The sequence below is a fragment of the Cetorhinus maximus genome, unplaced genomic scaffold, assembly GCF_964194155.1.
Source record: "Cetorhinus maximus unplaced genomic scaffold, sCetMax3.hap1.1 HAP1_SCAFFOLD_1672, whole genome shotgun sequence".
Lineage (NCBI taxonomy): Eukaryota > Metazoa > Chordata > Chondrichthyes > Lamniformes > Cetorhinidae > Cetorhinus > Cetorhinus maximus.
This window is the reverse complement of record NW_027597612.1, coordinates 35,522-49,444: the sequence shown is the minus strand read 5'-3', so window position 1 is coordinate 49,444 and position 13,923 is coordinate 35,522. Positions and strand designations below refer to the sequence as shown.

The 13,923-nt window shown below is 49.8% G+C and overlaps 1 protein-coding gene across 1 annotated transcript in view; it reads left to right on the top strand.

Annotated features, from left to right (window-relative positions):
* Positions 1-13,923, top strand: part of LOC144676532 (uncharacterized) — a gene marked incomplete at both ends in the record, with an annotated part of 60,751 nt that overhangs the window by 19,481 nt on the left and 27,347 nt on the right. The window contains one exon of the mRNA XM_078536929.1: positions 8,472-8,525. Within this exon, the coding sequence (XP_078393055.1) occupies positions 8,472-8,525 (54 nt within the window). The remainder of the gene's footprint in view (positions 1-8,471; positions 8,526-13,923) is intronic.

Sequence of the window (13,923 nt, the reverse complement as noted above, 5' to 3'; positions counted from 1 at the left end):
CCCATTGAGCTCCTTCAGCCTGTTCTTCCTTTCAATTAGATCATGGTCCAACTGTATCCAAACTCCAGCTACCACCTAACTTTGCCCCTTCCTCCCCTCACTCCTTCCTCTTCCTCCCTCATCCCTCCATCAGACTGGGTACTCAGCTCCAGTATGCATCTCGAAGGGTATTGGTCAGTCATTGTTTTTGGGCCAATCTCTGTTCATTTTTGGAAAGAATAAATCGTGTTCTTGTTGCCCAGCATGCTTCTTTTTTGGCAAATCCAAATTAAATACCTTACCTTTTAGAATCCACTATTAATAAGTTAAACAGTATAAAGCAGAAGGATCACTTTGTAAACCCTCCTGGGAACACAGTCATAACAAATGAATTGCCTTGACCAGTCCATTCAGCCCCTCAAAACTATTGCAACATTCATGGGAAATTTGGAACAGCCAAAGGCCATTCTGGCCTTGAGCCCGCCTTGGCTGACCGGTACCTTCCCTTCATTTTCTGGGCTTGAATCCATATCTCTCGACATCCTTTCCCAACAAAACAATCAAACTCACTCTTGGAGGTTCCAGCTGACCCACAGGCTCTGCTGTTTTGGGAGAGAGTTCTGGATTCTCACTCCCCTTTGAGTGAAGACGTACTTTCTGGCATCACCCCTGAACAGTGGGGCTCTCCGTGGTCCAAAGTGGAGGAACAGAGAAATTGGCAGCTGAGAAATGACCAGAGTCAATCTCGCTCCCCTTCTACCATTCTGGCAGTCACATGATTCAATGATAATGGAGTTATTGACCAATCGCAGTGGTCAATCTCTATCAGTGCGGCTACAACAGAGCCAGACAGGAAATGGAGAACCTTGGGGAACCATTTTGGAAATGCTAATTGGAATAGGGATAGGCAGGTCAGGAAGGTGAATTGCATGATTAAAAACCTGGTGTGGGAAAGCAGGATCCATTCCATGGGACACTGGCACTCGGACATGGACAGGTAGGGACTGCATTGTTAGGACAGGCTCCACAGGAACTGGAGTGGGACCAGTGGTCCAGAGCAAAGGATATTCAGGGAAGTTAATGAGACTTTAAATTAATAGACGGTGGGAGAGAGGGATCTGGTGAAAAGAACACAAACCTGAAGGTGAAGGAAATAGGAGATGAGATGTGTTGTGGGGGAGGGGGGAGGGGGTAGGGAAAGTGACCGACTGGATAGTTCCACAGAGAGCTGCCAAGCATTTGATGGGCTGAATGGCCTCCTTCTGTACTATTATGATTCCATAAAGGACAGACTAAGATGAGGGGCAAGAGGAGCATAAAACAATTAGAAATGCAAAAGGACAATTTTTAAAAACGTGTAACAGGAACAGCTATTCAAGGCCAGTTAAAGTGCCTGTGCAGCAATGTACACAGCAGCTAAATATAAAACAGGGGTTTGATCGATGAGGCAATGATCCATGATCTAGGTACTAGATGTAGCAGGAATAACAAACATGGTGGAGAACAAGCAGGGCTGACAACACTGCAACAAGTAACAATCTGAAAGGAGGAAAGAGAGAAGTGGAGAAAGGCAGTTGTACTAACTGCAGATAACATCATTCGGATTAGCTGTAACTATCTGAGATTAGAAACAGAGACCACAGGAAGTGTCTGAGGAAGGGGCAGTTCACAGTCACGGAGCTGGGAGCCAAGCTGCAGACAGGGAGGGGGATGTGATGTCAGCACTTTGTACCAGAAGGCAGTAACAGCCCATTGGTTAGGGTCTTGTTTTGTCCGTGTTCAGGGACAGAAGGGTGTGACTGTGAGTGAAGCAGGTCAGGGGACCCAGAGGGGAGAAGCGGAAGGGCCACAGCCTTTGCATTTGAGGCAGTGGTATTGTGATAATATCAACAAACTAATAATCCCGAGGCCCAGACTAATGTTCTGGTGATATAGGTTCAAATCCGACCAGAATCACAGTGCAGAAGAGCCCCTTCGGCCCATCGAGTCTGCACCAACACGTGAGAAACACCTGACCTACCTACCTAATCCCATTTACCAGCATTTGGTCCATAGCCTTGAATGTTATGACGTGCCAAGTGCTCATCCAGGTACTTTTTAAAGGATGTGAGGCAACCTGCCTCCACCACCCTCCCAGGCAGCGCATTCCAGACCATTACCAACCCCCCACAAACTTCCTGCCCCTCACCTTGAACGTGTGTCCCCTCGTGACTGACCCTTCAACTAAGGGGAACAGCTGCTCCCTATCCACCCTGTCCATGCCCCTCATAATCTTGTACAGCTCGATTAGGTCGCCCCTCAGTCTTCTCTACTCCAATAAAAACAACCCAAGTCTATCCAACCTCTCTTCATAAATTAAATGTTTCATCCCAGGCAACATCCTGGTGAATCTCCTCTGCACCCCCTCCAGTGCAATCGCATCCTTCCTATAATGTGGCGACCAGAACTGCACACAGTACTCCAGCTGTGGCCTCACCAAGGTTCTATACAACTCCAACATGACCTCCCTACTTTTGTAATCAATGCCTCGATTGATAAAGGCAAGTGTCCCATAAGCTTTTTTTACCACCCCACTAACATGCCCCTCCGCCTTCAGAGATCTATGGACACACACACCAAGGTCCCTTTGTTCCTCAGAACTTCCTAGTGTCATGCTGTTCATTGAACACTTCCTTGTCAAATTACATGCCAGCTTTTTTTTGATTCGTTCATGGGATGAGGGTTTCCATGTTGAACACCACTTGGAGGAAGCACTGAGGGTGGCAAGGGCGCAGAATGTTCTCTGGGTGGGGGACTTCAATGTCCATTACCAAGAGTGGCTCGGTAGAACTGTCACAACTCCCTGGGGATAGTGCGCTGTGATATCAGCCCCACTGTTCAATGAGCTGCAACAAATATGAAAAGTTTGACCAAACCACCAGATTGCCCCGATTCTACCCAACTGTTTAATTCAAGTTAACAGAATATGAGCTGTTTAATCAGCAAACTGTCCTTAACCAGTGACAAAAGAAAGAAATATGAACTGCTAATTTCTAACTCTATAACCCAAACTCTACCCTGTCTCAAATCCCTAAACACACACACAAGACACATAAGACTGGATACTGGAGTCATACCTAGCACAAAGGATGATGGTTGTGGTTGTTGGAGGTCAATCATCTCAGCTCCAGGACATCACTGCAGGAGTTCCTCAGGGTAGTGTCCTCGGCCCAACCATCTTCAGCTGCTTCATCAATAACCTTCCTTCCATCATAAGGTCAGAAGTGGGCATGTTCACTGATGATTGCACAATGTTCAGCACCATTCGCGACTCCTCAGATACTGATGCAGTCCATGTCCAAATACAGCAAGACCTGGACAATATCCAGGCTTGGGCTGACAAATGGCAAGTAACATTTGCACCACACAAGTGCCAGGCAATGACCATCTCCAACAAGAGAGAATCTAACCATTGCCCCTTGACGTTCAATGGCATTACCATCACTGAATCCCCCACTATCAACATCCTGGGGGTTACTATTGACCAGAAACTGAACTGGACTAGCTATTTAAATACTGTGGCTACAAGAGCAGGTCAGAGGTTCGGAATCCTGTATTGAGTAACTCACCTCCTGACTCCCCAAAGCCTGTCCACCATCTACAAGATACAAGCCAGGAGTGTGATGGAATACTCCCCACTTGCCTGGAAGAGTGCAGTTCATATAATACTCAAGAAGCTTGACAACACCCAGGACAAAGCATCTCACTTGATCGGCACCACATCCACAAACATTCATTCCCTCCACCACTGACGCACAGTAGCAGCAGTGTGTACCACCTACAAGATGCACTGCCGGAATTCACCAAGGTTCCTTAGACAACACCTTCCAAACCTACAACCGCTACCATCTAGAAGGACAAGGGCAGTAGATAGATGGGAACACCACCAGCTGGAAGTTCCCCTCCAAGCCACTCACCATCCTGACTTGGAAATATATCGCCGTTCGTTCTGATGGAAGGAAGGTCATTGATGAAGCAGCTGAAGATGGTTGGGCCGAGGACACTACCCTGAGGAACTCCTGCAGTGATGTCCTGGGGCTGAGATGATTGACTTCCAACAACCACAACCATCTTCCTTTGTGCTAGGTATGACTCCAACCGATGGAGAGTTTTCCCTCTGATTCCCATTGACTCCAGTTTTGCTAGGGCTCCTTGATGCCACACTCGTTCAAATGCTGCCTTGATGTCAAGGGCAGTCACTCTCACCTCACCTCGGAAATTCTGCTCTTTTGTCCATGTTTGAACCAAGGCTGTAACGAGGTCAGGAGCTGAGTGGCCCTGGCAGAACCCAAACTGGGCATCAGTGAGCAAGTTATTGCTAAGCAAGTGCCACTTGATAGCACTGTTGATGACGCCTATCCATCACTTTATTGATGATGGAGAGTAGACTGATGGAGCAGTAATTGGCCACATTGGACTTGTCCTGCTTTTTGTGTACAGGACATACCTGGGCAATTTTCCACATTGCTGGGCAGATATCAGTGTTGTAGCTGTACTGGAACAGCTTGGCTAGGGGCATGGCAAATTCTGGAGCACAAGTCTTCAGTACTATTGCCGGATATTGTCAGGCCCAGAGCCTTTGCAGTATCCAGTGCCTTCAGCCATCTCTTGACATCCTGTGGAATGAATCGAATTGACTAAAGATTGGCTTCTGTGATACGAACATATAAAATAGGAGCAGGAGTAGGTCATTAGCCCCCTCGAGCCTGCTCCATCATTCAATAACACCATGGCTGATTTGTGTATTGAGTTCCACATTCTCATCCAACCCCTAATAACCTTTGATTCCCTTGCCTAACAAGAATCTATCTACCTTCGCCTTAAAAATATTTAATGACCCGCCCCCACCGCCTTCTGAGGCAGAGAGTTCCAAAGTCGCACAACCCTCTGAGAGAAAAAAATTCTCCTCATCTCTGTCCTAAAAGGGCGACCCCTAATTTTAAAACCGTGCCCCCTAGTTCTGGACTCACCCACAAGAGGAAACATCCTTTCCACATCCACCTTGTCAAGGCTGTTCATGATCTTGTAAACTTCAATCAAATCACCCCTCACTCTTCTAAACTCCAGTGGAAACAAGCCCAGTCTGTCCAACCCACTCATTCCAGGTATCAATCTAGTAAACCCCCTCTGAATCGCCTCCAATGCATTTACATCCTTCCTTAAATAAAGAGACCAAAACTACACACAGTATTCGAGATGTGGTCTCACCAATGCCCTATATAACTGAAGCATAACATCCTTACTTTTATGTTCAATCCCTCATAATAATGGATATCATTCCATTAGCCTTCTTAATTACTTGCTGTACCTGCATACTAAATTTTTGTGACTCATTACTGGAACACCTAGATCCCTCTGCACCTCAGAATTATGAAGTCATTCTCCATTGAAGTAATATTTTGCTTTTTTATTCTTCCCGCCAAAGTGAACAACTTCAACTAATTTTATCACATTATACTCCATCTGCTAGATTTTTGCCCGCTCACTCAACCTACCTATATTAGTTTGCAACCTTCTTATGTCCTCTTCACAACATACTTTCCTACCTATTTTTGTGTCACCTGCAAATTTAGCTCCCATGTCTTCACTCCCCTCATCTAAGTCATTGATATGAATCGTAAAAAGTTGAGGCCCCAGTACAGACCCCTGTGGGACTCCACACATCACATCCTGACAATCAGAAAAAGACCCATTTATGCAAACTCTCTATTTCTTGTCAGCCAACCAATCTTCTATCCATGCTATGTTACACCATGAGCCTTTATTTTCCACAATAACCTTTGATGTGACACCTTATTAAATGCCTTCTGGAAATCCAAGTACAAAATGTCTACAGGCTCCCCTTTATCCGCTACGCATGTTACCCCTTCAACAAATCCAATAAATTGGTTAAACATGATTTTCCTTTCACAAAACCATGCTGACTCTTCCCGATTACCTTGAGTTTCTCTAAGTGCTCAATTATAATCTCCTTAACAATCGATTCTAACACCTTCCCCACAGCAGACGTCAAGCTAACTTTTTTTTTATTCACTCACGGGATGTTGGTGTCACTGGCTAGTCCAGCATTTATTGCCCATCCCTAATTGCCCTTGTTCAGAGGGCATTTAAGAGTCAACCACATTGCTGTGGGTCTGGAGTCACACGTAGGCCAGACCGGGTAAGGACAGCAGATTTCCCTCCCCTAGCAGATGGGTTTTTGCAGCAATTGACAATGGTTTCATGGTCATCGTTAGACTTTTAATTCAAATTCCACCATTTGCCCTGGGATTCAAACCTTGGGTCTCTGGATTACTAACCCAGTGACAATACCACTGCGCCATCGCCTTCCCGGTCTATAGTTTCCTGTTTTCTGCCCCCTTCCCTTCTTGAATAGAGGGGTTATATTTTCTACTTTCCAATCTGATGGAACCTTTCCAGAATCTAGAGAATTTTGGAAAATTAACACCAGCGCATTGACTACCTCATTAGCCACCTCTTTTAAGACCCTAGGATGTAGTCCATTGGGACCCGGAGACTTGCCAGCCCACAGCTCCATCAATTTGCTCAGTACCATTTCCCTAGCAATTGTAATTTCAGCTAGTTCCTCTCTCCAGTTCACCTCCCAATTTACAGCTATTACTGGAATGTTTTTTGTATCCTCCATAGTGAACACAGAAGCAAAATATTTGTTCATTTCATCCGTCATTCCCTTATTATCTACTATTAGCTCCCCAATCTCACTCTCTAGAGGACCAACACTATGATGTTGGTGCCCTTGGGAGGAGGTCAATATGGATCACCCACTCGGCATTTCTGGCTGAAGATTGTTGCAAATGCTTCAGCCTTATCTTTAACACTGCTGTGCTGGGCTCCTCCATCATTGAGGATGGGGATATTTGTGCAGCCTCCTCCTCCAGTGAGTTGTTTAATTGTCCACTGCCATTCACAACTGAATGTGGCAGGACTGCAGAGCTTCGATCTGATCTGTTGGTTGTGGGATCGCTTAGCTCTGTCTATCACTTGCTGCTTATGCTGTTTGGCACGCAAGTAGTCCTGTGTTATAGCTTCACCAGGTTGACACCTCATTTTTAGGCATACCTGGTGCTGCTCCTGGCATGCCCTCCTGCACTCTTCACTGAACCAGGATTGATCCCCTGGCTTGATGGTAATGGTAGAGTGGGGGATATGCTGGGCCATGAGGTTACAGATTGTGTCCGAGTACAATTCTGCTGCTGCTGATGGCCCACAGTGCTTCATAGATACCCAGTTTTGAGTTACTAGACCTGTTTGAAATCTATCCCATTTAGCACGGTGGTAGTGCCACACAACATGATGGAGGGTATCCTCAATGTGAAGACAGATCTTCGTCTCCAAGGACTGTGTGGTGGTCACTCCTTCTAACACTGTCATGGCAGGCAGGTTGGTGAGGATGAGGTCAAGTACGCTTTTCCCTCTTGTTGGTTCCCTCACCACCTGCCGCAGACCCAGTCCAGCAGCTATGTCCTTTAGGACTCGGACAGCTCGGTTAGTGATGGTACAAATTCCTGGTGATGGGCATCGAAGGCCCCCACCCAGAGTGTACTCTACGCCCCTGCTGCCCTCACCTTCCAAGTGGTGTTAACGTGGAGGAGCTGCTTCATCAGCTGAGGCAGCGGGAGGGGGCAGGGAGGTGCTGCGGTAGGTTGTCACCTGCAGGAGGTTTCCTTGCACATATTTCACTTGATACAATGAGACTCTCAGGGCAACTCCCTCCCGACTGTATACCACTGTGCCACCACCTCTGCTGGGTCTGTCCTGCCGGTGGGACAGGACATACCCAGGGATGGTGATGGTGATGGTGGTACATTATCTGTAAGGTATGATTCTGTGAGGATGACTATGTCAGGCTGTTGCTTGACTAGACTGTAGGACAGCTCTCCCAATTTTGGCACTAGCCCCCAGATGTTAGTAAGGAGGACTTTGCAGCATCAATAGAGTGTTGTTATCACCAGTCCCTAGCTCAATGCCGGGTGGTTTGTCCAGTTTTCTTCCTTTATGAGTTTTCTGTGGCAGTTTGATACAACTGAGTGGCTAGGCCATTCCACAGGGCAGTTAAGAGTCAACCACATTGCTGTGGGTCTGGAGTGACATGTAGGCCAGACCGGGTAAGGACGGTAGATTTCCTTCCCTAAAGGGCATTAGTGAACCAGATGGGTTTTTACAACAATCTGATAGTTTAATGGTCACCATTACTGAGACGAGTTATTAATTCCCAATTTCTTTATTCAAGTAGAAAGTATTTTCCTGCATTAACCCTGCTATTCTGTTTGTTATCTTGTTACTCCTTCAGGGAAGGATAGTGTTATGATGATGTTACTGAGTATGTGATCCAGGTGCCTGGACTAATAACCGAGAGGACATGAGTGCAGAGCACGACCCTGCGAGTTTCACACTGACTCTCTCCAATTTCCTTTTTCTCTCTTATGTGACAGGGGCTTCCTGGTGGCACTGGACTGAAAGGTGAAGAAGGTGAAGATGGACCACAGGTAAACTACGTCGGATTTTCCTGCACACATTTTCATTGATCGTGTCAGAAAGCCAGGTCTGAGTCTAAGCCGCCAGCTCTGAAAGGAGCAGCTTAACAAACTGATCCACAATGTGAAATAACAACTTGAAGACTGAGATGAGGCAATATAAACTCCATGGTCCGATTTTAAAAAGGGCGCAGGGACACCGGGACCTGTGGATGAGGAGACACAAATCCTTAAAGGTGGAAGTAAAAATGAGGAAGGTTGTAAAACAAAACCTGTTGGCCCAGAACGCGGGTGGTGTGGTAATCATGGTGGGATTGCCACCCCACCCCTTCTCATTTACCCAGGCTTCTCGTCCAATCTTGCCTCACAGACCTGGTTAGGAATGTGCAGGACATCAGCTCTGGAGCCCATTTTGTGCAATGTCAAAGTGCCGGGGAAAGTAAAAACCAGGCTCCCTTTTTTTAATGCATGAGCTGCTGTAAAGCGATGAGTTTAAAGGTCCCAACCACCCTGACAGGAGAGGGAGCTGGTGTTTAAAGTAAGAGGGTAGGATAGGTCAGGTGGTGGGGGGTTGTAGGTCCGGTGGTCAAGGGGGTGGGGGATGTGGAGGGTCGGGGGCTGTCGGTGGCGGGGGGTGGGGAGGGTTGGAGGACCGGGCGGGTAATGCGGGGCGTGTGTGGAGGGTATTTGGGGGTGCAAGGTGGGTAATCAAGGGTCAGAGGGTAGATGGAGGGTGGGGGGAGTAGTCAGGAGGTCAGGATTGCAGTTGGGCATGTGGGGAGTTAGACAGGGGAGTCAGGATGCTAGGTGGGGGGTTAGCCGGGGAGGTGGGTGTGCTGGGGGAGGGACGTAGTCAGAGGATCAGGCGGGTAGTCGGGGGCGTAGGGTGTAGTTGGGGTTGGGGGTTAGTCAGGGGGTGTAGGGTGTAGTTGGGGTTGGGGGGTAGTCAGCGTGTGTGGGGTGTAGTTGGGGTTGGAGGTTAGTCAGGGGGTGTGGGGTGTAGTTGGGGTTGGGGGTTAGTTAGGGGGTGTGGGGTGTAGTTGGGGTTGGGGGGTAGTCAGGGGGTGTGGGGTGTAGTTGGGGTTGGGGGGTAGTCAGGGGGTGTGGGGTGTAGTTGGGGTTGGAGGTTAGTCAGCGTGTGTGGGGTGTAGTTGGGGTTGGGGGGTAGTCAGCGTGTGTGGGGTGTAGTTGGGGTTGGAGGTTAGTCAGCGTGTGTGGGGTGTAGTTGGGGTTGGGGGGTAGTCAGCGTGTGTGGGGTGTAGTTGGGGTTGGAGGTTAGTCAGGGGGTGTGGGGTGTAGTTGGGGTTGGGGGTTAGTTAGGGGGTGTGGGGTGTAGTTGGGGTTGGGGGGTAGTCAGGGGGTGTGGGGTGTAGTTGGGGTTGGGGGGTAGTCAGGGGGTGTGGGGTGTAGTTGGGGTTGGAGGTTAGTCAGCGTGTGTGGGGTGTAGTTGGGGTTGGGGGGTAGTCAGCGTGTGTGGGGTGTAGTTGGGGTTGGAGGTTAGTCAGCGTGTGTGGGGTGTAGTTGGGGTTGGGGGGTAGTCAGCGTGTGTGGGGTGTAGTTGGGGTTGGAGGTTAGTCAGCGTGTGTGGGGTGTAGTTGGGGTTGGGGGGTAGTCAGCGTGTGTGGGGTGTAGTTGGGGTTGGGGGGTAGTCAGGGGGTGTGGGATGTAGTTGGGGTTGGGGGTAGTCAGGGGGTGTGGGGTGTAGTTGGGGTTGGGGGGTTAGTCAGGGGGTGTGGTGTGTAGTTGGGGTTGGAGGTTAGTCAGCGTGTGTGGGGTGTAGTTGGGGTTGGGGGGTAGTCAGCGTGTGTGGGGTGTAGTTGGGGTTGGGGGGTAGTCAGCGTGTGTGGGGTGTAGTTGGGGTTGGGGGGTAGTCAGGGGGTGTGGGATGTAGTTGGGGTTGGGGGTAGTCAGGGGGTGTGGGGTGTAGTTGGGGTTGGGGGGTTAGTCAGGGGGTGTGGTGTGTAGTTGGGGTTGGAGGTTAGTCAGCGTGTGTGGGGTGTAGTTGGGGTTGGGGGGTAGTCAGCGTGTGTGGGGTGTAGTTGGGGTTGGGGGGTAGTCAGCATGTGTGGGGTGTAGTTGGGGTTGGAGGTTAGTCAGCGTGTGTGGGGTGTAGTTGGGGTTGGGGGGTAGTCAGCGTGTGTGGGGTGTAGTTGGGGTTGGAGGTTAGTCAGCGTGTGTGCGGTGTAGTTGGGGTTGGAGGTTAGTCAGCATGTGTGGGGTGTAGTTGGGGTTGGGGGGTAGTCAGGGGGTGTGGGGTGTAGTTGGGGTTGGGGGTAGTCAGGGGGTGTGGGGTGTAGTTGGGGTTGGGGGGTTAGTCAGGGGGTGTGGGGTGTAGTTGGGGTTGGAGGTTAGTCAGCGTGTGTGGGGTGTAGTTGGGGTTGGGGGTTAGTCAGGGGGTGTGGGGTGTAGTTGGGGTTGGGGGGTAGTCAGTGTGTGTGGGGTGTAGTTGGGGTTGGGGGGTAGTCAGCGTGTGTAGGGTGTAGTTGGGGTTGGAGGGTTAGTCAGGGGGTGTGGGGTGTAGTTGGGGTTGGGGGTTAGTCAGCGTGTGTGGGGTGTAGTTGGGGTTGGGGGTTAGTCAGGGGGTGTGGGGTGTAGTTGGGGGTTAGTCAGGGGGTGTGGGGTGTAGTTGGGGTTGGGGGTTAATCAGGGGGTGTGGGGTGTAGTTGGGGTTGGGGGGTAGTCAGCGTGTGTGGGGTGTAGTTGGGGTTGGGGGTAGTCAGCGTGTGTGGGGTGTAGTTGGGGTTGGGGGGTTAGTCGGGGTATGGGGTGTAGTTGGGGTTGGGGGTTAGTCAGCGTGTGTGGGGTGTAGTTGGGGTTGGGGGTTAGTCAGGGGGTGTGGGGTGTAGTTGGGGTTGGGGGGTTAGTCAGGGGGTGTGGGGTGTAGTTGGGAGGTTGGGAGGGTAGTCAGCGTGTGTGGGGTGTAGTTGGGGTTGGGGGTTAGTCAGGGGGTGTGGGGTGTAGTTGGGGTTGGGGGTTAGTCAGGGGGTGTGAGGTGTAGTTGGGTTTGGGGGTTAGTCAGGGGGTGTGGGGTGTAGTTGGGGTTGGGGGTTAGTCAGGGGGTGTGGGGTGTAGTTGGGGTTGGGGGTTAGTCAGAGGGTGTGAGGTGTAGTTGGGGGTTAGTCAGGGGGTGTGGGGTGTAGTTGGGGTTGGGGGTTAGTCAGGGGGTGTGAGGTGTAGTTGGGTTTGGGGGTTAGTCAGGGGGTGTGGGGTGTAGTTGGGGTTGGGGGTTAGTCAGGGGGTGTGGGGTGTAGTTGGGGTTGGGGGTTAGTCAGAGGGTGTGAGGTGTAGTTGGGTGTTAGTCAGGGGGTGTGGGGTGTAGTTGGGGTTGGGGGTTAGTCAGGGGGTGTGGGGTGTAGTTGGGAGGTTGGGAGGGAAGTCAGCAGGTTGTGGGGGTTGGTCGGGTGTGTAGTTGGAGGGTGTGGGGGTGCAGTCAGGGTAGGGGGGTAGTCAGTAGTTTGGGGGAGTAGTCGGGCATGTGGAGGTTAATCGGGGGTTCAGGAGGGTAGTCGGGGGGCTGAGAGGATAGTCGGGAGGGTGATCGGTGGTTTGGAGGGATAGTCAGGGGGGTTAGTCGAAGGTTCGGGAGGGTAGTCGGGCGTTTTGGGGGCAGTCAGGGGATTGGGAGGGTAGTCAGGCGGTCTCTTATGTTTTTCCAATTATGGTGGAGGATACTTGCTGAGTGCAGCCTTCAGTGCACAGGACAGTCACATCCGCTTTTCAGCAGATGGGGATTGTGGACTCCACTTGAGGAACCTTCAGAGAAGCAGGGACCCCAGGGAGGCTTTGATTCTGCGAAGCTTCAGCTCGGCTGCCAAGGCATGGCTTCCATCTCATGGCAAGGGCACCATCCCATTATCATACATTTCTCTGCCAGATCTTCCCGCACATCCCGCTGGACATCCAGCATCGACCACCTGATAGCTCATCATCCGCCTGGGGCTCAGCATCGTCCTGGTCTCCAGCAGCCCTCCGACAGCCAGCACCCTGGGCACTCTCTGCCCTCCTCACAGTGACCGACGTGCTTGTATCTGTGCTGGCACCTGGTAGCGAGGGAGGGGTGTGATGCTGGTGGATCTGTCTTCAGCTCCTCCTCAGGTGTCAAGGAAGTGCCTTCTGGGTGCTGCAGCCTCTGGAAGTTGGATCACCTGAGGGAGGAAGACAAAATGTCAGTATTATCAATCATCACATAGTCAATGTGCATGCTAGGTGGGCGGCTGAGACTATGGACAACTGTATCATGGTGGCATCGTGACTGCTGGGACAATGGGGACTCTTGGTTAAAGGTCATAATTTGAGGTGAGAAGACCCCACATTGTTTGCACTCTCCACGGTTTCACATCTGTCCACTGGACTCACCTTCCCCTGACACCCCTGCATCTTAATCTGCATATAGATTGAGCAAATCAAATTAGTAACAATACCGTAGAGGAGGAATTCCTGGAGCGTATACGGGATGGTTTTCTGGACCAATATATTGAGGAACCAACGAGAGAACAGGCCATCCTAGACTGGGTATTGTGTAATGAGAAAGGAATAATTGGCAATCTAGTTGTGTGAGGCCCCTTGGGGATGAGCGACCATAATATGATAGAATTCTTCATCAAGATGGAGAGTGATATAGTTGATTCTGAGACTAGGGTCCTGAATCTTAATAAAGGAAACTACGATGGTATGAGGCGTGAGTTGGCTATGATGAATTGGGAAACGTTGCTTAAAGGGATGATGGTGGATAGGCAATGGTAAACATTCAAAGAGCACATGGGTGAAATGCAACAATTGTTTATTCCTGTCTGGCGCAAAAGTAAAACAGGAAAGGTGGCCAAACCATGGCTTACAAGGGAAATTAGAGATGGTATTAGATCCAAGGAAGAGGCATACAAATTGGACAGAAAAAACAACAGACCTGAGGATTGGGAGCAGTTTAGAATTCAGCAAAGGAGGACCAAGGGGATTAAGAAGGGGAAAATAGAATACGAGAGTAAGCTTGCGGGGAACATAAAAACTGACTGTAAAAGTTTCTATAGGTATGTGAAGAGAAAAAGATTGGTGAAGACAAATGTAGGTCCCTTACAGTCAGAAACAGGGGAATTTATAATGGGGAACAAAGAAATCGCTGACCAACTAAATACATACTTTGGTTCTGTCTTCACAAAGGAGGACACTAATAACATACCAGAAATGTTGGGGAACACAGGGTTTAGTGAGAGGGAGGAACTGAAAGAAATCAGTATTAGTAGGGAAATGGTGTTGGGGAAATTGATGGGATTGAAGGCAGATAAATCCCCGGGGCCTGATAATCTACATCCCAGAGTACTTAAGGAAGTGGCCCTAGAAATAGTGGATGCATTGGTGGTCATCTTCCGAGATTCTATAGACTCTGGAACAGTTCCTACAGATTGGAGGGAACCTA